The sequence below is a fragment of the Raphanus sativus genome, chromosome 4, assembly GCF_000801105.2.
Source record: "Raphanus sativus cultivar WK10039 chromosome 4, ASM80110v3, whole genome shotgun sequence".
NCBI lineage: Eukaryota > Viridiplantae > Streptophyta > Magnoliopsida > Brassicales > Brassicaceae > Raphanus > Raphanus sativus.
In genome coordinates this window covers 44339677-44363386 of record NC_079514.1, presented here as the reverse complement: position 1 = coordinate 44363386, position 23710 = coordinate 44339677, and the positions used below count along the sequence as shown (strand labels likewise).

The 23710-nt window shown below is 36.1% G+C and overlaps 7 protein-coding genes across 15 annotated transcripts; 4 read left to right on the top strand and 3 right to left on the bottom strand.

The window, feature by feature from the left end:
- Nucleotides 1–7954: 7954 nt before the first annotated feature.
- Nucleotides 7955–9743, top strand: LOC108851974 (PLASMODESMATA CALLOSE-BINDING PROTEIN 1). Its single transcript, XM_018625454.2, has 3 exons — nt 7955–8342; nt 8514–8547; nt 9427–9743. Exons 1-3 carry the CDS (start codon nt 8045–8047, stop codon nt 9662–9664), a joined length of 570 nt encoding a protein of 189 aa, XP_018480956.1. The 5' UTR covers nt 7955–8044; the 3' UTR covers nt 9665–9743.
- A 416-nt stretch (nt 9744–10159) lies between these two features.
- On the bottom strand, nt 10160–12599 carry LOC108851127 (uncharacterized). Of its 9 annotated transcripts, none has more exons than XM_057006984.1 (8): nt 12410–12599; nt 12066–12330; nt 11676–11992; nt 11296–11577; nt 11022–11209; nt 10797–10920; nt 10683–10712; nt 10160–10525 (listed from the first exon to the last, which is right to left on the bottom strand). In XM_057006984.1, the coding sequence occupies exons 4-8, from the start codon at nt 11305–11307 to the stop codon at nt 10418–10420; spliced, it is 462 nt and encodes a 153-aa protein (XP_056862964.1). In that variant the 5' UTR covers nt 11308–11577; nt 11676–11992; nt 12066–12330; nt 12410–12599; the 3' UTR covers nt 10160–10417. The 9 variants fall into 9 exon arrangements, 8 of the variants coding, with proteins under 8 accessions (XP_056862964.1, XP_056862958.1, XP_056862960.1 ...); XM_057006978.1 differs by having other exon boundaries at nt 10162–10712; nt 11296–11382; nt 11484–11577; XM_057006980.1 differs by having other exon boundaries at nt 10162–10712; nt 11676–11801; nt 11879–11992.
- Nucleotides 12600–14854: 2255 nt separating this feature from the next.
- On the bottom strand, nt 14855–16305 carry LOC108853769 (F-box protein At5g25290-like). Its single transcript, XM_018627203.2, has one exon. It carries the CDS (start codon nt 16264–16266, stop codon nt 15040–15042), a length of 1227 nt encoding a protein of 408 aa, XP_018482705.2. The 5' UTR covers nt 16267–16305; the 3' UTR covers nt 14855–15039.
- Nucleotides 16306–17918: 1613 nt separating this feature from the next.
- LOC108848332 (probable transcription factor At1g44810) lies at nt 17919–19266 on the bottom strand. The gene has a single exon (XM_018621663.2). The coding sequence runs from the start codon at nt 19192–19194 to the stop codon at nt 18100–18102; it is 1095 nt and encodes a 364-aa protein (XP_018477165.1). The 5' UTR covers nt 19195–19266; the 3' UTR covers nt 17919–18099.
- Nucleotides 19267–20975: 1709 nt separating this feature from the next.
- Nucleotides 20976–23550, top strand: LOC130511837 (uncharacterized protein At3g43530-like). Its single transcript, XM_057009565.1, has 4 exons — nt 20976–21557; nt 21848–22581; nt 22663–22830; nt 22914–23550. Exons 3-4 carry the CDS (start codon nt 22750–22752, stop codon nt 23421–23423), a joined length of 591 nt encoding a protein of 196 aa, XP_056865545.1. The 5' UTR covers nt 20976–21557; nt 21848–22581; nt 22663–22749; the 3' UTR covers nt 23424–23550.
- LOC108851126 (uncharacterized) lies at nt 21026–21949 on the top strand. Its single transcript, XM_057008339.1, has 4 exons — nt 21026–21363; nt 21471–21557; nt 21660–21708; nt 21848–21949. The coding sequence occupies exons 1-4, from the start codon at nt 21026–21028 to the stop codon at nt 21947–21949; spliced, it is 576 nt and encodes a 191-aa protein (XP_056864319.1).
- Nucleotides 22071–22707, top strand: LOC130511378 (uncharacterized). The gene is made up of 2 exons (XM_057008338.1): nt 22071–22598; nt 22663–22707. Exons 1-2 carry the CDS (start codon nt 22071–22073, stop codon nt 22705–22707), a joined length of 573 nt encoding a protein of 190 aa, XP_056864318.1.
- Nucleotides 23551–23710: the final 160 nt, after the last annotated feature.

The window sequence follows — 23710 nt, the reverse complement described above, 5'->3', positions numbered from 1 at the left end:
ATTAGCATTCTTATTGAGTGATACGTGGACAATGAGGCTTTTTAAAAATAATACAAAACTGAGGTAATTATTTTCAAAATACTTCTCTTTTAATATATAGGAGATAATTGTTAGAGTGAAATTTAAATAAATTATATTTTTATTTGGAAAGTTAATATTGTAGAAAGGAAAGAAAAGAAAAGAAATGAAAAGAAAAATAAAATAAAATATAATTGTAGGCAGAAAAATAAATGAATAAGCGAACGGTGATTAACAGTGTAGAAACAAATTAAAAAAAAAACACAAAAACACTTTGGGGACTCGAAAAACAGAGAGGGTGGAGAGCAACTTAACCTTTTGAACCATTAGAGCTAAACAATAATATACGTTTGATAACATCACAAGAAACTTATAATCTTTAGTATGTGGTATGTGCCAAATCCTTTCCACACCTGAGTCTACTCTTGGGTGTTACCTTGTTTAACAAATGGTGAAAAAGGAGAAAACGGTTTGAGTGTTTGATATCTCTTGATTTTGATGTGTTTTAGATTTATATTTTAGCTTATTATGATCATTTTAGGTTGCATTTATGTTTTTATGTTGCATTTGCATATTCATTTGCATATCATAGGGGTTGGAGTGCACAATTGGAAGTTTGAGATAAATTTGAGAGGTTATCTTTGTAAATTACAAAGTTGGGGGCAAAAATGAAAGACCACGAGAATTCAGGGACCAAGGCTGCAATTTAGAATACTCGCTGGGGTTAGATTGCATAATCGAAACTTTGGGTTTGATTTGCGGGGCATTTCTGCACATATAAAAGTATGGGTCAGAGTTGAGAGAAATCCAAAGGTCAGGGACTGGTTTTTAAAATACGAAAAAACCCACCATTGGAGTTATTGGTTCTTCTTCTCTCGACGTGACCTGGTTGATTCCGACGACAGCCACGGCTAGAGGCAACGACTTCAGAGCTTCTGAATTTGGCTTGCCATAATTGGGATAATTGCAGATTCACAAAGGAGGAAGCTTTCTTGCGATTTGGAGTTTGAAGGAGACATTCATGGTGGAATCATCTAAAGTTAATACCATCGGTGTAGATATGTAAATACAAATTTGACCCAAGAACATCTTCGATGCCTGGAAACTTGTTTACTATTAGAAATAAAAACTTGTCTGTCGATCGATTACAAACTTGGGTCACATGTTAACGATCATCTAAAGTTTACTGTAAATTCGAGATTTTGAGTTTTGAGGTTTCGTTTTTTTTTTGTTGAAAGCTTCATACACATGATGATATAAAAGACATATTTGTAGATCATCGTTTAAAGAGACGAACAGTCATACGGTCATATGGTCTGAAGAATATCATATCGCTTGTCTTTTTTTCTGAAGAAATATCATATCGCTTGTTTAGACATTGCTTTAGTTAATTAAATAATATGATATCATATCACTATCATCATACCCTATAGTTTCTATATTCCATTGTATCTAGCGAGATATACAAATTCAATTGGACCAACTCCCTTTTCAATTTCAACGTAATGATGCCACGTAGGATTAATTAATAATCTAATTGAATGATACGTAGGATATGGACTTTTTAATTAATACAAAACTAAAATTCTAATTTCCGAAATGTTTCTTCAACAAGGTGATCTCGTCTGCATAGGAGTTGGGAGAACTTCTTTTGATTGGAGGAGCGACAACAGGAAGCCTCTCTATAAGCGGGCAGACCGCTTTGAATTTCTTGGAGAAGACATCTTCCAGATAAGCCGTTTCTTTTGATTTCTTCGTAATGGCTACTTCATGCATCTCTTTGTCAATGTACATATCAGAGTCACTGTCACTCATGATATCAGGCCCTTTGATCGGTTCTCCATTCTATGGTGGAGCTCGCCGAATCCTCCCTCAGACGGTGTGTTAAGGGCTCCATAGGTCAAACGCGGGTTTGGAACCTGCATTTTTCCATGTGATATTGAGGGCTGAATTTTCCTCGCAGAGAATTAAGTTATCGGGTTCGAGCGATGGTAGGTTTTGAACGCTCTGCGCCAGCTGTTTGGAATATTCTTCCATCTTTTCTTTCAATGTTTGGATCTCTGATAGACGAGAAATCATGAAGAAGAAAATGAGTTTGTTATTCTCGTTAAACGGTTACAGAGTCTGTTACAGAGCTATTTATAGTAGCTACTGAACCGGAAAACTATGTAAACCGAATACAATATTGAACCGATATAAACCAACACTCTAATAGCCCCTCTCAAGATGGCGAGAAGACTGAATTCAAAGCCATCTTGCTAATGATAGACTGAAAGTGGCCAGGTTGAAGCGGTTTAGTAAAGACGTCTGCAAGTTGATTGTCTGTGCGAACATGTAAGGTCTTGATCAGGCCTTTGATGATGAGCTCTCGGACTTTGTGACAATCAAACTCAAGATGTTTAGTTCTTTCATGAAACACTGCATTGTTTGCAATGTGAATTGCTGCAGTTGAATCACAAAAGAACGCCACTGGTTGAGTCTGAAACACCTGAAAATATGTTAACAGATTAACCAACCATTGAATCTCTCGTGCTGCAAACCCCATAGCTCTATACTCGGACTCCGCTGAATAATGTGATACGGTATCCTGTTTCTTGGACTTCCGTGATATCAATGAGTTACCAAGATGCATACAATAACCCGTAGTCGATCTTCGTGAATCCAAGCAGGAACCCCAGTCTGCGTCGGTGAAACCTTTGAGTACCAAATCACTTTCTGACGAGTAGAAAATGCCCATTCCAACTGTTCCTTTCAGATAATGAAGAACCTTCAAGGCAGCTTGGTAATGTGACTTGCGTGGAGCTGAAGCAAACTGGCAAAGCTTGTTGATAGCAAAAGTAATGTCAGGCCGTGTGATTGTAAGGTACATCATTTTGCCAACAAGGGATCATCGAGAAGATCATCTTGACAGTGTTTCAAAGGTTCACATCGCAGTTTAACGTTTGGATCCATCGGAACAGAGACCGGTTTGCACGCAAGAAGACCTGAATCTTCAAGTAACTCCAGAGTGTATTTCCGTTGACAAATGAAGATTCCAGAGGCTGAGCGGGCAATTTCCAGTCCAAGAAAATATCGGAGAGGGCCAAGATCTCTTAGTTTAAAGAAGGATTTCAAGTCTGTTTTGAGTTGAGTAACATCATCATCATTGTTTGAGGCGATGATAATGTCATAAACGTACACCAAAACAGCTTATATCTCTTGGAATCACGACGAATGAAGAGTGTGTGATCACTGTGAGACTGCGTGAAACTCAGAGCCAGTAGTGTAGTACTGAACTTCAAGAACCATTGCCTTGATGCCTGCTTTAAACCATATAAGGACTTCTTTAATTTGCAGACAGCATTAGGAGGCAGAACAGTTCCTTCTTTAGGTGTGTAACCAGGAGGCAAACGCATATAGATTTCCTCATGTAACTCACCATTTAAGAAAGCATTCGATACGTCTAACTGTGTTAAACTCCACTTCTTAGCTGCAGCCACAGATAACAGAGTTTTAACTGTTGTCATCTTTGCCACAGGTGAAAATGTATCAACAAAGTCGATGCCTTCTTGTTGTGTATACCCTTTGGCCACGAGTCTTGCTTTATATCGTTCTAGAGTTCCATCCGCATTAAGCTTCACTTTATAAACCCACTTACATCCAATCGCATGTTTGCCCGGAGGAAGAGAACATACATCCCATGTATCAGTCTGTTCCAAAGCTATTAGTTCCTCATTCATCGCCTTTAACCATTCATCAAACTTCTTGGCTTGGGTGAAAGATGTAGGTTCTGGATGTAGACTGATAGAGCAGATGTAGTTCTTGTAGGTTTTAGATTGCTTCTTGAACGATATATATGACGCCAAAGGGTAAGGAACATCCGTTGCAGACATATTACAGTAATAGTCATGCAGATATGCTGGTTGTTTGGATGTTCTTGTCGGCTTAACAGACTTTGCAGGAGTAGCTTCAGTAGTAGATGAAGAACTCTCCACAACTGTACGTGAAGAAGTCACAACTACAGGGATTTCTTCATCTGTTTCATCTGAACCACTCACCACTGCAGAATCAAGTAGCGACATGAAATCAGGAGATGCCATCGAAGAATCTTTGAAAGGATAGATATCTTCATGGAATACAACGTTTCTAGAGATATGAATCGTGTTGCTTTCCAAGTCCAGAAGCTTGTAACCTTTATATCCTGCTGGATAACCAAGAAAGACACAAGGTCTTGCTCTCGGTTGAAACTTGTGACGATTTTTAGATGATGTGGAGCAATACACAAGACATCCAAATACTCGAAGATCATTATAAGCAGGTTTGGTGTGAGTTAGCATCTGGAAAGGAGACTTGTCTTTGAGTAGAGGAGAAGGTAGCCGATTTATCAGAAAGACCGCTGTGAGTATACAATCACTCCAGTACTCCAATGGTATATGCGCTTGAAACATCAGAGCTCTTGCCACATTTAATATGTGCTGATGCTTCCTCTCGACTACAGAGTTTTGCTCAGGAGTCTCAGGGCAAGAGTGATACGCTTGTATTCCCTTACTCTTGTATAATTCTGTGAATCTGAGCTCAGGAGCATTATCAGAACTCACACCTTTGACTTGCGCGTTGTACTGCTTTTCTATCATCATCAAGAACTCAGGGAAGGCTTTGAGAACCTCTGCTTTTGTTCTCAGAAGATAGACCCATGTCACACGAGTGTGATCATCGACGATGGTGAGGAACTGCTTGTATCCTTCAGCTGTTGTAACAGAGAAAGGTCCCCAGAGGTCAATATGAAGCATATCAAAAGCTTTTGAGCATATGTTGTTGTTAGCAGGATATGATAAATGCTTTTGTTACGCAAGAGGACAGATAGGGCAATGAAATTTTCCTTTATTTCTCTGTGAAATGCCAAGTACATCAGTTATAGAATCGACTTTAGCAATAGAGGGATGCCCTAGTCTATTATACCATAACGATGTATCAACAACAACATTTATTGAAGACTTTGCAGGAGCATGTGCAGAAACGTTAAGACACTCCCCTTCAAGAACATATAGATTTGCAATCCTTTCACCCTGACCAATCATCAATCCCTTGGTAGTGTCCTGTATCACACAAGAAGCTTGGTCAAATGCAACTCGACAACCCAAATCATGTGTAAGCTGACTGATGCTGAGCAAGTTCAGTCGGAAGTCAGGTATGTATAACACATTGTTGAGGACGAGATACTCATTGAGACGAATCTGACCAATGCCTGCAATCTTTATATCTGTTCATGTAGGAAGAGATACTGATCTATCTATAGAGGCAGTGAGGTTGACAAATAGACTCTTGTCATGAGAAACATGATGAGTCGCCCCACTGTCTATAATCCATGACTGTGATGATAAAACATTACTTGTGGCTCTCAAGATTCCAACAAAACCAATAGTAGAGGACGAGAAAGTCATACCATGGAGTGTAGTGATGGAGCCACCAGAAGTTGATGCCATCATCGTCTGATCAGTCTTTAGTTGTGAGTTGAAATAAGCTATCAATCCTTCAATCTGATCCTTTGACATTGTCGTAGAAGGTTCCATACTGCCATTTTGATCATTTACAGCTACTTGTGCAACCACCGGTTTAGGAGCAGAGTTCTGCTTCTCTGTTTGTGGTTTCTTGTGTTTAAAACCAGGTGGATAACCATGGATTTTGTAACCCTTGTCAACAGTGTGACCATTGTACCCACAGTGAGAACAAACCGGTTGTGAAGGACGAGTGTAAGTAGCATTGACAGAAGCTTGAACACTCTATGATCCATCCATGTGAAAAGCACTAGCATTTGATACTGGATTGATACTTCGTTGGCTAAAGTCTTGGTCCAGAAGATTATATACTTCAGAGAGATCTGGTACCGTCTTTTTCATGATGATTTGACTGCGAGCATTCGAATAAGCATCATTGAGTCCTGCTAAGAACTTGATCACTTTCGTATGCTCAGACTTTGTAGCCATTGACTTGCAACAATTGCAATTTTGACACGTTTTGATGCAATCCGCTCCATCAAGATCATCCCACATCGTTTTGAGTTTGGTGTAGTAGGTAGATAAATCCAATGATCCTTGCTGGAGAGACCAGATTTGCTGTGTCAACTGATATGATCTTGGTAAGTTGGTGATGTGAAAGCGTGTGAGCAGATCTTTCCATATCTCAGAAGCATCATTAAACCTGAGAATACTTCCATAGATCTGCTTCGTCACTGCATTCAAGATCCAAGATTTTACCATACTGTTACAGCGAGACCAGATTCGATAATGCGGTTCAGATTCACTATGTCTAGGTAGTGATCCATCAACAAACGCAATCTTGTTCTTCGCATCAAGAGCAATGTTCATCGCAATACTCCAAGTGTTGTAGTTTGAGCCATCGAGTACCTCTGTGATGATCGAGGCTCCTGGATTATCTCCATTGATCAAGTAGTAAGGTGAATATTGAATCCCACCGAAATCGTGAGAAACATTTGGTATCGGAAAAGTGATCGGTGGATTCGCCGAAGATGTCACCGGAATAGGTGGCGGCGGAACTCCATTTGCCTGAATCGGCGAAGTTGCGGTGGATTGACGTGCTGTAGAAGCACGAGTAACTCGTCGTGTTGATCGTCGTAAAGTCACCATCTCCAAATCCGAATCTCCAACGGAATGATCGAAGAAACAGAGTAAGTCGAGGTGATCGGAAGGAATATCCAATCAGGAATCGCCGGAAAAATGTAGATCGGGAGCTCAGATCCTGATGTTGAACGTAGGTTCAACGCTCTGATACCATGATAGACGAGAAATCATGAAGAAGAAAATGAGTTTGTTATTCTCGTTAAACGGTTACAGAGTCTGTTACAGAGCTATTTATAGTAGTTACTGAACCGGAAAACTATGTAAACCGAATACAATATTGAACCGATATAAACCAACACTCTAATAATCTCCGAGATAACACAATATTATCTGTGGGGGTTTTGCTATCTTCCTCGACTGTATTCATCTCGGCAATTTGCATGTGCATGGCTTCGAGCTGAGCTTGTAATTTGATTTTGACTGAGGTGGCCAAAGATTATCATGTTCACTTCTGGTTATCACCTTGTAGTCCTTGTTATACCCCTTCTAATGCCAAAATACCTGGGTAAATTTAAGCAGGGTTCTTCATGATACTATGGAAACCATAAGTAAAGCAATTGAACAAGGAACAATGATTAAAGTTAGTGTTTTGTTGATCAACGGGGCAGGTAATACAACTTAATAGCCTGCAATTCCTCGTTCTAATTGTTGTTACTAAAATATAGGAGTCTCTCTATAAGTCCAAGTAGTCAGAAACTAGGTTAAATATATTTTATATCCTAAAATATGAAAATATCTCTATTTAATAAATGTTTTTTATTTTTATCTCGAAGCAGAAAAAAAAAACTTAATCCTTTTTATATTCTGCTTTAAATAGGAAAATGACTTGAGAATTAATTATCCCTAACAATCAATATATTTTCGTGACTTTGAGAAATATTACTAACTTCTCTAGTTAGTTCCGAAAGTATTATCACTCATTTTTAAGAATACTAGTATGATACAAAAGTCAAATAAACTCATACCATTGGGTGACCCACTTTCCTTTAGCACAATCCAACAAATCAACAAACAAAAGAAGTTTACACATGATGAGTATAGCATTTTCTTTATCTCAATTATCTCAGACGATATGAAGCAATCTATCTAGTTATGGAACTGCATTATCATCAAAGACAACAAAATGCAATAATCCATCTACGTATAAACTGAAGTTCCACTTTCTTGCACACTTTAATTTTATCTTATTGATTGGTTTCATAATTTCGGGTGGGTAGCAACTTGTCCATATACTTTTATTTAAGCTTTAAATATTAAAAAAAAATCTCGGAAAGCTCAATTTCAACCTCAGGAAACAGAAACGAAAAAAAGAATATAAAAGTAAAGAAATAACAAAGCAAAAGCAAAGAGAGTGGTAAGGCTCCACACTCAAACTCTTCACTCTCACTCCTCTCTCTTTCCGCTTGCCAATGGCTCTCTATCTCCGATCTCTCTCCATCATCCTCTTTCTCCTCCTCCCCTCCTCCACCGCGATGTGGTGCGTTGCTCGGTTTGATGTTACGAGCCAGGCGCTTCAGGCGGCTCTAGACTACGCATGTGCCGCTGGAGCCGACTGTGCTCCAATCCAGCCCACTGGTCTATGTTTCCTCCCAAACACCGTTCAGGCTCACGCATCTTACGCTTTCAACAGCTATTTTCAGCGTAGAGCCATGGCTCCTGGTTCTTGCAACTTTGCCGGCACCTCCACCATCGCCAAAACTGATCCAAGTATGTTCTTATGTACTTAATTTCGGTTGTATTTATGCTAGTTAATCTCAGTTTGTTGATTTTTGTTTCAGAATTTGCATTTTTATGCTTTGTACCTTTTTGGCTTAGTTTAGTAAGAATAAAGTTTGCAAATCACTGTTTTTGGTTTTAACTTGGTTTATTCTTGTGTAGGTTATGGATCATGCGTGTACCCAAGTTCTTTGAGGTAAGTTTTATGCGACGTGTTCATTTTGCTGCATATTAGATACTTGTACCCCAGTTAAATTATGGTTTATAGGCATTTCTAAACCGATAAGTTTTGATGTTTCAATGTTTACACTTTTCTGTTCGAAATACATGTCTTTTGACCGATTTGAATAAATTTCATTAAGTATTCGCTGCTATGCTACCATTAGATTACCTAACATAAAATTTTTACCGTCAGTATAAGAAAAATAAAACATTTTCTCGTCCCCTAGTTTAAAAAAAAATATATATACTCCGCTGCACGATTTTTTCATTGATTTGACTGATAATTGTGAATCTATTTCATGTGTCGTGCTATTTTGCATGTCTTTAGATCTATATTTGTTCTGGACCATTAAAATGACCTTCGCTGCGAATTGGGAAATCATTCAACGGTATAGATCCTTGTCAGTATGTGGGTCCCATTCATCTTTAGTGTATGTATCTCTGTTAATATTCTGTTAGTTCTTTCACTTTTTTTTCTGGTCAGAATAGTACACAAGTATGGAAATAAAACACCGAACAGTTAGAACTCTTGGGAAAAGAAAAGAAAAAGCACATGTCCTCTTACAATAAACCTTTAGTCGCACTTTAGAGGTTTCTTGAAGAACAAGCTTACACAGTTTCTTTATACTTTCGATAGTTCTTAATTCATAACTTTAAATTTCTTATCTTTTTTAGATTTTCTTTTTGGATTTTGGTTTAGTTCTGGGGAAAAGATATAAAATGTTGTAGTATTTTAAAAATATATAAAATTACATTCGTTTCATAACTGAATTATTCATTCAAAGAAACAAGAATATTTTGCATTTCCCGTTTCATGTGTTCATCCAAAATGATCTTCGCATTGCTATGGCAGTAACGCTGGAGGATCAGCTTCGACCACAACGGTAGGTGGAACGCCGACAGCAACCGCCGGAAACATTCCAGTGACGTCACTGAGGCCACCGTCTGGCACCACGTCATCCCCGTTTGGAATAGGTGGCAATGGTCTAATTCCGCCGGGAATCACTAACACTGATGAATCCGGAGCTTATGCAAACACGAGTACTGTCTCAATAGTATTATTGGTGGTCTCCGTTTTGTGGTTTATATAGGTTTCAGATTTCTGTATGCATTGTATGGGCTCAACATTTTTGTTAAATGGGTAATCAATCGGAAAGTGTTTTTAGTGTTCATCGGATGCTCTATTTCTGTAATCGTTTTCTTTTTAATCTTTAAAAGAAATAGGAAAATTGATTAGCCCACAATGTTAAACTTTATTATGTTTTTTTATAACAACTACTAAATTTAAATTAAATGTAAAGTTACAATAAAAGTATAGAGAATAATAGAAATACTACAATCAATTGCAAAGCTAAGATTAGAAAACAGTACAACACAAAAATTAAAATCTGAAATAGCTTCTTTTGACCCATTGTGGTTCTTCTTTTCCAATACTATTTACATTTGGTTATCTTCCTTTTGAAAAAATTCCAAATTTTTTTCAAAACTTTCTTTGTTGTATAGCATTGACCAGATTCCAAATAGGATTTATAAATATTATTTGAGAAAAAAATCCAATTTATGCTAAAAAAAATTAATGATGGTTTAAGTTAGACAATTGTCTAAAATAGCACATTTGAAGTTTTTTGTCTCAAAAATAACATCCGAGGGAGAAAGTCACATAAATGACATTTATTAATGAGCAAAATGTCTATACTGCCTTCACTAAATAATATAACTAATAAAAAAATGAACATTCTTTTCGTCTCCTACGCGACGACATAGAACAAATAAGGCAGAATCACCACCGTCCCTCTCTTTATACTCAAAATCAAAATCACGCGGGAGACAAATCGCGAGTTTAGTCAGAACCGCCTCTCTCTCTCAAGCGACGCGACGGCGATTCTTCTTCTCGATCTCTTCGACTCGACGTGACAAATATACCTCTCCACCAGACATGATTGATGAACCATCTGTAATAGTGGTTATTGGCTCAGAATTTGTCTCGATTTTGAGAATCTTGTCACCAGAAAAAACTTGTGAAACCAAAAAGATTTCTGATCCACAAGAAATATTTTCAGAACCAAGAGTAAGACCAAAACAAAAAGATCTCCCAACCAAATCTCTTACAGGCGCTGGTAAGTCCTCAGGGTCTTCAATCTACATTTACAATATAAATCATATCAGTTTCATATAGTAAACCAAGTCTTAATACTTGCGGGTCAAGAAAGTATATATAGTAACCTCATCATAGGAACCATCACAAAGCTCAAGTGCTTCACAACCAACAATGGCTTTAGCAATGGTATCAAGCATCATCAGTTTGCAAGTACTTGTGTCATCTTTGACAACCAAATGCAATTTGAATCTGTTCAAAAACCAAAAAGTAGCAGTTAAACGTAAGATGATTAAAAAAAATTACAGCCGTGACATGAACTAAATAGGTGATCACAAAAAAAATAAACTCACTTTGGAGATACAACCGTGACATTAATTCGACAATTTGTGCACCAGAATACTGGTTTATCAGTTGAATCCAAATTGCCACTTTTTGATTTGATGAGTATCACTTTCTTCTTACAACTGCCATGGCCTTGGTAAAACCAAGTCCAATCTGTATCTATAGATTCGATTGAGCATATGATTTTGCAATCCTCCTCCAAAACGTACAAGATAAAAAGAATAAGATATCATAAAATGTTTGGAAATCAAATGATCATATAGTTGTAAGAATTAAGCAAACCATTGTTGCCATGATAATCTCAGAGATAGACTTAACATCGACATCATTCCAATCATCAACTTGGTATCTGGTCACACGCTTCTCTTTCTTTGGTTTCGTAAGAGCAAGAGCAAGGTCATCATTTTGCCTATTTAAAATACAATTGGTGTATACAAATAAATAGATGTTTTATATTATTAGAAAATTACTAATATCTTCTTTGGAAATCTTCAGCAGCTTCGGATATTTCAGGATTGAAAAGGATTAGTGATGCATCAAATGCATTGGTCACCTGAACTTCTCCTGTAAAACATATGCATGGGATGGTTTCAAATACATATTCTAAGTAGAGGAATCTATTATTTTTAAAAATATAGATTCTCGGTTCTGGTTGTGCAAACCTTTGTAAACCCCAATTTTCGCAAACCGGAGCAAGCACACCATGTTAGGATCATTTGTTTGTTGGTGATGATCTTCAAGCTGTTCAGCATATTTACCCCACAACACAAAATGCTATGCTTACACCACTGAAATTATTAGACAAATAATTAGTTTCCAACTATTATGTTATATATAGACTTCGAGAAAAGGTAGCAATATAAACATGTTAGATTAAATCACTTGATGTCCATTAAGCGGAACTCAACTTTCTTCTTATCCTTGCCCTGAACCTGTACAGTTTGGACATCACGAAGACTGGTCACTTGACCAATGACATCTGTAAAAATAACATGTTTTCTCATTATTATTTGAAACCACGCAAAAACACACTTCATGATTGAAACACTAACCAATTAGGAAATTAGTTTTGATAGTTCCATTTCCAATCTCTTCAAAACTGGGAAAACTCAGGAAGTTATCATCACGCACACAAGCACTTTTTGAAATAACAGTATCCTCAATGATGGACATTTTGAATGTATGGTTTGTTGGACGGTACATTCCTGTTGCCATGGACACTGAAAACGTGTCTATCCGTCGCCATTCACCAAGACGCAGCTCCCTTTGCGTACGTTGAATGTAATTCCTCTTGCATGAACAGTGAATTTTATCACCCTGAAAGAATAATAGAGAACAAAAATTAGTACATAAATGCATAATCTTAATGAAAACAAATAAGGACTAATCATCTCACAGTTTGATCAGCGAAGATCAACTCTAAAGTATCTCCTCCATATTTGGTTCTCTGCCTCCACGAATGAAGCAATTTCACCTGAATGAGCCATCCTTGCTTGAAGGGCTTGGCGTTTTTGAGCAAAAAAATCATCTTAGTCTGAGACATGGCTTTAGAGTTTCGAGTTTGTGGTGATGAAGGATATTATGAGTCTTTCGTTCTGTATTTATAAGTATGTAGTGCGTATTAGTGTATTCCATTAAGTATATTCTGTGAATTTTTAAAAATACTTTTTAAATATAGTATTATCTGAATATGTTGTTATATAACGTGATTGTAGTATTTAAGGTGATTTTGTTTTGAATATTTTGAAAGAATTAAGGATACTATCATAGAAAATCAAGGCAACAATAAATATTTCAAAATAAATGCTTGGAATATTCTATATGTTTGTTCAATATCGAAAATGATATGTATTATTTAAAAGATAATATTGCTTTTTTAATCAAACAAAATCTATCAAAAATGTGATTGTAGTATTTAAGGTGATTTTTTTAGAATATTTTTGAAAAAATTAAGGATAATATCACAGAAAATCAAGGCAACAATAAATATTTCAAAATATTTTATATTTTTGTTCAATATCGAAAATGATATGTATTATATCAAAGATAATATTGATTTTTTAATCTTACGAAAATCTTTTTTTTTTTTGATTAGTTTTAAAAGAAATAGGAGTTATTGCTATTTAATATTAATAGAATAAATGTAGATATTATTCTAAAATTCAGAAGAACGTTAACGATGGAAGAAGTTCATCTTCTGTAAATGTATAACTGTGCTTTCAAAATTATTCACATATGTTAAGAACTGAAAATTAGCAAATAATCTTTAGGAGATCATAGGCTTAATAAAACAATGTAACTGTATCAAGTGACCAGAAGAAAGTTCTGTAAATAAAGGTAAACTGATCACGCCATGTACACCAAGAAGCAACGAAGTTGTTGCTTTAAAACAAAATGCTTCAGACTTGATGAATTATAATTGAAGTTCTGGAAATCAAATGAAACTGATGACGCCATGTACACCAAGAAAAAATGAAGCTGTTGCTTTAAAATGAATTGCTGGACTTTGATGAATTATAATATAACAGATGATTGTAGATGTGCCTTTGTACCTCTCTGATTTTTATTCATGATATTTTTGTTAAGTTTGGTTAATTACAGTTTGGTTTGATATAGTAGTCGATTAATTATAGTTTAGTTTGTAATATGAAAATTAATAATGGTGATTATTAATGATTGAAATATAATGTGACCAAATCTAGTAAATAGTCCATTTTTAAAAGAATCACACATGAATAAGAAGTCATGACTTCTATTAAATAGATAAAGTTTAGTCTAAACAATGGCAAAAAAATAGATATAAATAGGTTTAACACATCCAATTCTTATTTTTGCAAATAAAAAAACTTCAGGGCAAAAGTGCAATTCTTGAAAGTCTGGTCGGTCTTATCATTTCAGTAGCGTCGCCACTTCATATCTCCACCTTCCTTTCCGCACAGCTACTGGTTCTCTTTTCTTCAAACTCCATTTTACTCCATAATCTCCAAAGTGATCCAAAACATCTAAACCTGTAAATGACCTAACACAGATTCGAAGTAAATGATAAAAACTCTAAATATCGTCTATAATATAGCCTAAAAGTAGTCAATCCGGGGACCCTATCATTGCTACAAGATTCATGGATTTCCACCGGGTTGGACAGGCAGGAAACCATTCATTCAAAAAAAACCTCAAGCAGCTCATTCAACTCCTAATCCAGTTTCCAAATCCAACTCCACACCTTCTACAAGTACAAAAGTGACGACTCTTTCTGTTGTAGCTCATAGCTCAGTTGAAACACATGATCATCTTGGTGACAACATGACTAAAGCTTAGATTCAAGACATGATTTCGTTTCTTAGTTTGACGCTTCACATCTCTAGCATATGATACCCACTCTAGCTGTTTCCCAAGCTTCTACTTACAAAACATTCTCATTGTCTGGTACCTTCTTGACTCTTTATCCTCCTACTTACAATGACATGCTCACATCAAAATCAGTAGAAAACAGTATCTCTCCCAATTCTTGCGTTATAGATTCATGGTTTCTGAGAACTATCCAATACCTTTGTCAAACTTCCCTACGGCACCACATAAGTGAGCATTGTCAGTATAGGACCAATTCAATTGACTGATAAGATCATTTTACATGAACTGCTTTTCATTCCCATATTTCGTTTTAATATCATTAGTGTTAGCATGTTAACTCCACATGTGCTTTCAATTGTGAGTTTCACTTCAACTTAATGTTTTATTCAGGAGTTGATGGTTGGTCAGGTAGTCAAGTCTCGACTTTATTTTTTTGTGAAAAAAGACCGACCTACTTTGTCTTTCCAATGTACTTCTTGTTATGTTGCTTCAGTTGTTACTTTAGACTTAAGACATACTCGTTTAACTCATCCTGCTAGGTCTAGGATTGATCATATTTGTGATGTTTTACATTTATCAAAATAAAAAGAAAGAAACAAATAAAGAGCCAGTGAGAAACCATGGGGAAGCGTTGGAGGGTCTTCATTTGCTGCAAGGTAGATCAGACAGCGAAGCAAATTAAGAAGGGAGAAACCATAAAGCATCCTTGGGCTTGAAGAAGCAGGAGAGGTTGGGGAAACGTGTGAGTTTCTTTGTCGCCAGATTGAAAACACATATGTCCGGGCAAGAAGGCTCCTGAACAAAGTTACGGACACGGTCATGACGGGTGAAGTAGATGGAGTTTGGTTCGATGCCAAGGGTTGGGTCAGCAGGCACTGTGATACCAGAATCGAGGAGTAGGGCCTCATCACCCAGAGAATGTACCTCAAACGACAGGTTCTCTCCGTAAAGAATATCGTCTGAATCTGGATTAGGATCTGTCTTGTAGAGGTGGAACATTCTCCTAGGCAATATTTCAGATCTGGATGCCTTAAAAAGGATGCTCTCAACCAACAAAACATCTCCTGATCTTGTCACAGCAATGTTATAGCTAACCTTTAACCTATCTGCATATGTGATTTCGTCCCAATTCTGAGGAGAAGCCGGGAGAAATGGTAATATAAAACTCCTCTTGGTCACTTCCCTGAAACCTTCCTGTCCAGACAAATCAAGGAGTCGAACGTATCGACGAGTGGTGTAGACGTAAAGAAAGTCACCCCGGAGCACCATATCAGATATGCCTTGAGACATAAAGTGAACACCCTTCCGAGTTGGAACGGTACGGTAATAATCTTCCCCTTTCTTGCAAAACGCTATATATTCAGCACCCTTGACAAAAAACCAAGCGACAGTGTATTCTTCCTTCCCCTCGTCCACCCACAAAAGGCCTCTCAGATCTTTCACCATTTGGCTAAACCCTTTCTCTAGGAAACAACCAACTCTTCTCTCGTTAAATTCCTTCTCTCCTACTCGCTTAAGACTAAAAAGTTCAGACTTAATTGACTCTAGAGGTGGAAGATTGATCCTCTTCTTCTCGCGAAACGCATGTTCAATGTAGAGATTCGATCCAGAATCTAGGGCCAGGAACCAGTTACCTGAGTTTGCCAGGAATCGAGTCCCTGAAAAGTCTCTCTTTGTCTTGTAAACCCTATCTTCTTCCGGGTTGAACAACGCACAGTCATCTTCTGAAGACAGCATTACCAATGGAGATTCACTTCTTTTCCGCACCGTTTGTTTCGAGCACAAATACCAATTACGACACACCATCTTAGCGCGGTGAATGTCTACAAAACTTAGACGTTCCAAAAGAAATCTTAAGATATCCATAGGGAGCTCCGACCAGCTGCCAGAATTAGGAGTCTCCATGGAGAACCTCTCGAGTCTGCTCCTCAACCTAAATTCCAAATTTCGTTTACTTTCAATGTGAAAACAGGTTAACTACTACTTAATAATTATTATTGTTGGAACACACTTAATTACACTTAGAATAACCGTTTGCCGTCAAAAAAAAAAAAATTACACTTTGTAAATTAAGAAAATTACAAATAAATCATTCTCAAGAATTATATCTATCTTTTTAAAATAGAAATATTAAAAAAAAAATAATACTTTCATCACAATAAAATTTTTACAGATTCTATTTTTAGATATTATTCTTTTAACTGGAACCACTGGCTGAAGTATATGTACTTATGAACTTTATAAAGCTTCGTATTTGAGAATTGCTTTGCTCAGCACAGGAGAAAATAATATCAGTTAATAGTATCATTTCAGATCACCTAAACAATTCTAAAACTTTCAAAAAATATCTTACCAAATCACCTATAAATTTTATTTTTATTTTTGTAGTTTTACTAAAATTACTCAAATCATTTCAAAATTCATTTAAATCCAATCCACCAAAACTAAGTGTCTAACTGGTGACCAAGGAATGAAGAGGAATAATGCATTCCTTAATGTTCCTAACAAATTTTACCATTCACAAGGAATAGTCGTTCCTTTTTATTCCTTCTCATTCCTTTTATTGTAGAGAACTAAAGTACAAATTTGTTCCTCACTAAATTTCATATGGAATAACCATTCCTCATCATTCCCATAATTTTATTCCTATCCATTTTTTCCTATTTGTTCCTAGTATTCTCTAGATGGTTACCAGTTAGACCCTAAAACACTCCAAAATCTCCTAAAATCATTAATTCAATACACCCCTTAATTACACTTTGTAAATTAAGAAAATACAAATAAATCATTCTCAAGAATTATATCTATCTTTTTAAAATAGAAATATTAAAAAAATAATACTTTCATCACAATAAAATTTTACAGATTTTATTTTTAGATATTATTCTTTTATTGTTCAAATATTCATTTATTAATAAGATATTCCATAAATAATCTTAACCTATAGATAGAATATTTTCATTATTAATTTCACGAATATTCAGTTACATATTTCGTTGTGAAAAATATATCATTTAGTAACTCTACCAATATCTTATATAAACAAGACATTTATAAGTGTTCTAAAAATTTACTGAAGATTTTAGAAGAACTAAAAATTTACAGAATATTTTAAAATAAAAAAAAACTAAATTCTAAAGTCACTATTTTGTGTTATCAAAAGATCTAAAATTTACTGGAAAATCAAAAAGTAAAAATTCAAATTCAAAAACTAAAAACAGAAGAAAAAAAACATGAAAACAATGAGGAAGCATAAGGTAGGTGAAACCGAGTTTAGCAAAATATACAACGAAGTACAACTTTTCCATTCTCAAAAGTGACTGGGATCGAATGTTAAAGTTTAGTTACAAAGCTTAACAATTTAGGGTCTTGTCCTTTTGGGACTTCATATTCTTTGTAACTTCACTTGGTACAACCATTGAAAGGAGTCGCATTGATTCTTCCCTAATAATTAAGAAGACTCAATGATCGACCTGCCTGATATAATGATTTGAAGTAACGATGGCTCTGTTTTCTGGTACGATCATGTTCATATTCCGACTAAATAACCTGAAGCGTTAAGACAACATCTAAGCTAATTGCCTAAAATTGACAGAAGTTTCCATGGAGTTTTTACATAAATAAGCAAGAACTCACAAGATCAACTAGAAAACCATAAAGTCATGTAGAAAGATAACGAAACTAGTATTGCATCTCCATTTAAAGCGAAACCCAGTAAGAAAACCTAATGGCTTCTTCTTAAGATGCTTCAGCAATCACAGAGCCTATCTCACGCATAAAGTCAGTCTTTTGCAGCACAAGTTCCATTTCTTTGGCCTGTAATAACTTCCACTTCTCTTCCATCCTCTTCTTTGTCTCCACAGTCACCATACTCCATTTCTCTTTCACGAACTGTTCACTCACACCTAAACCCGCAATAGATCCTACAAGAAACGAGTGTTCAAACCAGTCAGATGCTCTCATCACACCAAGAGACTTGGAAGCTCCTCCTGCATTCATCAATACTTCCTTATCTTCTTCAACCTTGTCACCATTAGCCAACACCTCTCTATCTTCTCTTCCCTTTTCACCACCAGCCAACACTTCCCTATCTTCTTCTCCCTTGTCACCATTAATCAACACTTCCCTACCTACTTCTACTTTGTCACCATTACCTTCCACAGAAAGGGGCTTCTTCTTACTCTTTTTTGGTGTTCCATTGGATTCAGGAGTCACAACTTCTTCTTCTTCTTGAACCACCTTCTTCTTGACATTAGAACTGAGAGCCATTCCATGAGATCCCCAAATATACTTGGCCAGTTTCAAACAATCAATATCATGAGATTTAGTCAAAGACTCAACACCTTGCTTCATCACTTTCCCCATATACTTCCTCTTCAAAGACCTAATCTTATCCACGAACTGGATCTTACTAGCCTCAAAGCTAATCGACTTACTGGTGAGTTCGTAAAACCTATCCATGTCTTCGTACGGACTCTTCCCTGTATCAGCTTTGAAATCGATCATACCTTGAAGCACTGAGATCTCGTCTTCTTCGCTCCACAGCCTCTGAAACGTCGTCGGTTTCTTCGCCTCCTCTGCAGTTTTGGCTCGTTTTGCACTAACGGAGGAGGTCATTTCCATCGGCCGCTTCTTCACGGCGACGGCGATCGGCTTCTCAGATTTGGACTTCTTCGCGGACGGAATGTTGACTGGACTCATGAGATCGTCGGACGAAGAATCGTCGGAGATCTGTTCTTCTTCGTCGTCTCCGGGCAGCGGCTCCAATTCATCTTCGTCGCTTGAAGACGCCGTCGGTGGATCTTCCAAAGGGTTGAGCTTCTTCCTCGTCATTTGGACTTCTGTTAACGCACGAAGAGAAAGCTTTAGGGTTTTGAAGAGAGTCCAGTGATATAAAGATAAAGGAAGGTAATTGTCAAGTATCACAAATCTTTACATGGAAAATCGCATAAAAAACCCTCAAATATCGCTTACTAGCCCTTTAAACTTTAAAATTTTTTCAGTAACACTTTTAAAAAGTAACATTTGTATCATAAAAAATCTCCAAATCAAAAAATTGATCGGTTCAGCAGATAATTTTTCAAAAATAATTATTTAATTAATAAAATAAACAAAATAAATAAATAAAAATCCAAAAATAAATAAAAATCAAAAATACTAATAAAATTAAAAAAATGAAAAAAACATCAAAAAATAAAATAAAATTTTAGAAAATTAAATAAATATATTAAAAATTAAATTATTTTCTAAAATATTAATAAAAATAACTAAAAAATTAATAATAAATAAGATTAAATTTAAATAGAGAAGAACTAAATAAAAAGTTCACAATTTTTTTTAAAAAATGGAAAAATATAAAATTCAAAATTCACTAGTGACAATAATGGTTTCTCACATAACCATTAATAATGACGATAATTGCCATATCTCCAACGATAGTTTCCAACATCATCTTGAAAATGACAAAAAAAAATCTTTTTCAAACTTTTGAATTTTCATTTTTTTGAAATATATGAATTTTTTTATTTTTCTGTTTTTTAATTTGATCTCATTTAGTTTTGAATTTTAATTTTAATTAATTTTCTGATTTTTTCTAATATTCTGATTTTTATTAATTAATATATAATTACACAAGAATCAAAAAAGTTAGACAAAATTCCGAAATTAATTATTATTTAGAAAATTAAAATTCAAAAATAAATGAGATCAAACTAAAAACAGAAAATAAAAAAATTCATATATTTCAAAAAAATGAAAATTCAAAAGTTTGAAAAAGTTTTTTTTTGTCATTTTTAATCTTATTTATTATTAATTTTTAGTTATTTTTATTAATATTTTAGGAAATAATTTAATTTTTAATATATTTATTTAATTTTCTAAAATTTTAATTTTTTTTGATTTTTTTTTGGTTTTTGTAAATTTTATTAAAATTTTGGATTTTTATTTATTTTTGGATTTTTATTTATTTATTTTGTTTATTTTATTAATTAAATAATTATTTTTGAAAAATTACCTGCTGAACCGGTCAATTTTTTGATTTGAAGGTTTTTTATGATACAAATGTCATTTTAAAGGTTAAAAGTGTTAGTGAAAAAACTTCAAGGTTTAAAGTGCTAGTAAGTGAAACTTTGAGGATTTTTATGCGATTTTCCCAATCTTTATACTCGCAAATGAGAAATCGTCTCCACCGCCCTTACATGAATATTGTATATATACAATTATTTTTTAAATCGAGAAATGAGTGAAATACTAAAAAACCAGCTAAGTTGACAATATTTACAAAGAAAACCAGGGTCAAACCCATCCAACCAGTGACCCGTCGAATCTACACAGGTAAACCAAAGTAAACCAGGAAATCTCTAAAATCAAACGCGATTTGTAATCGCGTACTCCAATCTGTTTTTATTTTTCGATTTCTCATTTTTTTAAACATTTTTTCATTCTCTCGATCTCGAAACTCTCCAGTTTCTCTCTATCTCTCACGAAACTCAAGAAAAGAAGCAGATCTTATCGAGGCATCTCGATCTCGGTTTCGCCAAAACAAGGAGAAGAGGTAATGGTCCTGACGAGATTCAATTCTAGGGTTTCAATTTAGGTTCTCGAATTTGTTCTTCTCTCAGTTCGTGTCGTGTCTCTCTCTTGATTTTTGTTGCAGGAATTGAAAATGGTGAGGACGAAGTGGACTAAGAAGAAGAAGAAAACGAAACCATTGAAGGATATAACATCTCCATTGAAAGAGATTGAGAAAGAGAAGAAGAACGATGCGAATATCATTGAAGATAAAGAGAAAGAGGCGAACCCTGTTGAAGATAAAGAGTCTAGGATGGAGACGAACACTAATGAAGAGAACGAGACCGAAGAGAAAGTTGATGATGAAGAGGCGAACAAGGTTCAAAGTGATGCAGAGGAAGAGAGGGTAGAGGAAGAAGAGGAAGAGAGGTCAGAAGAAGAAAAGGACCAGAGGCCAGAGAAAGAGAGGTCAGAGGAAAAAGAGGAACAGAGGTCAGAGGAGGAAGAGAAGTCAGAGAGGAAGGAGAGGAAGAGAGGAAGAGAGGTTAGAAGAAAAGACGAACTTGGATGAGAATAATCCTTGTGCTGCAAATGTGCAGAGCAATGATGGAGGGAGAGAAGGAGGTAGGGAAGAAGGAAATAGGGAAGAAGGAAGTAGGAAAGAAGGAATTTACAATGGAGACGATGTAAGTATTTCTACATCTCATAGTTGTAGAAAACAATTGGTAGAACTAAGGATAACTGGTTTGTTTGTGATATGATGCAATGATATGGTTGATCTTATTTAGTAATTGGGCGTGTGGTATGTGTTTGATGGGAGAGTTTGGTGAGGAGTATGTTAAATTAGATAGGCTGTTATCTTGTACTACTGGAACAACAACTGGAACAACTACTGGAATAACTACTGGAATAACTACCGGAATAACTAAGTATAACTAAGTATAACTAAATGAGTTTGTTTCTTGGTTGGTTGCAGGAATTCGTCGAAGAGGAGCCGGTCGCGATAAAACCGTTAGGCATGTACTTCCCACCTTCTGAGTATATGAAGAAGATCAAGATATCGACGAGGTTTTGCTGATGTATTAAAAACCCTAGGCGAATTACAGCCTCTGATGACTCCGGTAGAGAAGAGTTGGTTTGAGACTCATCCGCAGTTCAAACACATATTCCACATGCCACAGGCTGGAAACCACAAGGTAATGGGGATGTGGATGCTCCTTCTCCGAACCGTACGCATAGTAAAAGAAAAGGAGGCTTGGTTTGCTGTGAATGGTTGTCCAATCCGCTATGGTACTAGAGAACATGCTTTGATATCTGGTTTGAACTGTAGAAACTATCCACTGAACTACAAGCAATCCGGAGGCACGAACTTTGTGAAGAAATATTTTGGCCATCGAGTAGTTAGGTATCATCACGTGAAAGCAATGGTTCAGGAGGGAATGGAACCTGGTCGTGATAGGTTGAAGCTGCTGGTCTTGTATTTTCTATCGAGTGTTATAGTTGGGCAAAGAAGGGCCGGTGAAGATGCCCCTCCCGTGGAGCCATTCTTGCTTAGAGCAGTTGATGATCTCAACTTATGCAAAACATTCCCTTGGGGTAGATTGTCGTTTGATTACATGCTGAGACAGATTTCGAACACTATGAGCCATTTTGATGGGGAGGTGAAAGAAGGTATGATTTGGCCAGTTCCCGGATTCTCTTCCAATGGAGGTAAATGTATATGTCTCGTATGTTGAATATTTGCATAGAAATTATGATATTGACACTGGAAAGGTATTTTTACATGTGTAGTTCTTAGCATTTGAGGCCATCGAGAAATTGGGGGAGAAATTCTGAGAGGCAGTACCAGATGAAGACGTAGACCCAACATGTCCAAGGATGTGCCGATCAAAGTTCAAGAGAAGTGAAATGAAGGGATTTCCACTAGCGAAAATAAATAAAGCACTCGGTAAAAATACGGTTAGTTGTCCCATGTATCCAAATATTGTAGATAACATGTTATGTAATGTTTTGGAAATTTGAATAAGGCATTGACACTGCAGGACATTGAGAACATCTTGGCTTGTACCGACGAAGACAAGACTCTACTAGATGGGATAACAGAACCAGAAGACATCAGAGATAAGGATGACACGATTGTGGAGAGCTGGATGAAGGTGTTGGATAGGGGTTATGTTGTTAGGTTTGAAGATATGTTGAAGGAAGATGTGGCTGCTAGACAAGCCCCTCCCCCTCAGCCTCAGATTGGAAACGAGACAGAAGCTACCAATGAAGCAGGAGGGAACACCGTGAAGCTAGATGAACTGGTGCAAGTCATTAACAGCTTCAAAGAAGATATTGGAGGGCGGCTGACGAAGATTGAGGAAAAGGTTGGGGAGATTGACTCAAGACTCGCTGCATCGGAAGGTTTTGTTCAAGAGCTTTTAGATGGTAGGAATGTGAATGCGGATATGGAGGAGGAACAACAGGGCGTCTCGAAGAGGTCGAAGAGGTCAAGGAACAAGACAAAGGACATCACTTCGAGGGCAAAGAAGAAGTCAAAGAAAAACTGATCAATTTCTTTTGTTGTTTGTTATGAACTTATGTTGCTTAGGTGTGTTCTAAAACATGTTGATTTTGTTTGCTTTTGGAACTAGGTGTTCTAAAACATGTTGGTTTTGTTTGCTTTTTGGAACGAGTAAGGGAAGGTGTGTACTAAACTTATGTTTGCTTTTGGAACTAGGTGAGTAAGTACAACTATGGAAAACTAATAAAACTATATCTAACTAGTACAACTAGGCATGATTATTTGATTGGTTCTCCAAATAAATAAACCGAATTTGATTGGTTCTCTCTCTTC

What these genes read in the sequence shown, in the direction of transcription:
- LOC108851974 (XM_018625454.2), top strand. Translation starts at nt 8,045, where the DNA reads ATGGCTCTCTATCTCCGATCTCTCTCCATCATCCTCTTTCTCCTCCTC. An exon ending in CATCGCCAAAACTGATCCAA is followed by an intron (nt 8,343 to 8,513) that starts GTATGTTCTTAT and finishes ATTCTTGTGTAG; the next exon opens with GTTATGGATCATGCGTGTAC. An exon ending in GTGTACCCAAGTTCTTTGAG is followed by an intron (nt 8,548 to 9,426) that starts GTAAGTTTTATG and finishes TTGCTATGGCAG; the next exon opens with TAACGCTGGAGGATCAGCTT.
- LOC108851127 (XM_057006978.1), bottom strand. An exon ending in GTCACGGTTGTATCTCCAAA is followed by an intron (nt 10,921 to 11,021) that starts GTGAGTTTATTT and finishes GTTTTTGAACAG; the next exon opens with ATTCAAATTGCATTTGGTTG. An exon ending in GTGATGGTTCCTATGATGAG is followed by an intron (nt 10,713 to 10,796) that starts GTTACTATATAT and finishes TTGTAAATGTAG; the next exon opens with ATTGAAGACCCTGAGGACTT.
- LOC108853769 (XM_018627203.2), bottom strand. Translation starts at nt 16,266, where the DNA reads ATGGAGACTCCTAATTCTGGCAGCTGGTCGGAGCTCCCTATGGATATC.
- LOC108848332 (XM_018621663.2), bottom strand. Translation starts at nt 19,194, where the DNA reads ATGACGAGGAAGAAGCTCAACCCTTTGGAAGATCCACCGACGGCGTCT.
- LOC108851126 (XM_057008339.1), top strand. Translation starts at nt 21,026, where the DNA reads ATGGTGAGGACGAAGTGGACTAAGAAGAAGAAGAAAACGAAACCATTG. An exon ending in GAGGAAAAAGAGGAACAGAG is followed by an intron (nt 21,364 to 21,470) that starts GTCAGAGGAGGA and finishes GCAAATGTGCAG; the next exon opens with AGCAATGATGGAGGGAGAGA. An exon ending in GAGAGTTTGGTGAGGAGTAT is followed by an intron (nt 21,709 to 21,847) that starts GTTAAATTAGAT and finishes GGTTGGTTGCAG; the next exon opens with GAATTCGTCGAAGAGGAGCC.
- LOC130511378 (XM_057008338.1), top strand. Translation starts at nt 22,071, where the DNA reads ATGGGGATGTGGATGCTCCTTCTCCGAACCGTACGCATAGTAAAAGAA. An exon ending in GAGGTAAATGTATATGTCTC is followed by an intron (nt 22,599 to 22,662) that starts GTATGTTGAATA and finishes TTACATGTGTAG; the next exon opens with TTCTTAGCATTTGAGGCCAT.
- LOC130511837 (XM_057009565.1), top strand. Translation starts at nt 22,750, where the DNA reads ATGTGCCGATCAAAGTTCAAGAGAAGTGAAATGAAGGGATTTCCACTA. An exon ending in AAGCACTCGGTAAAAATACG is followed by an intron (nt 22,831 to 22,913) that starts GTTAGTTGTCCC and finishes TTGACACTGCAG; the next exon opens with GACATTGAGAACATCTTGGC.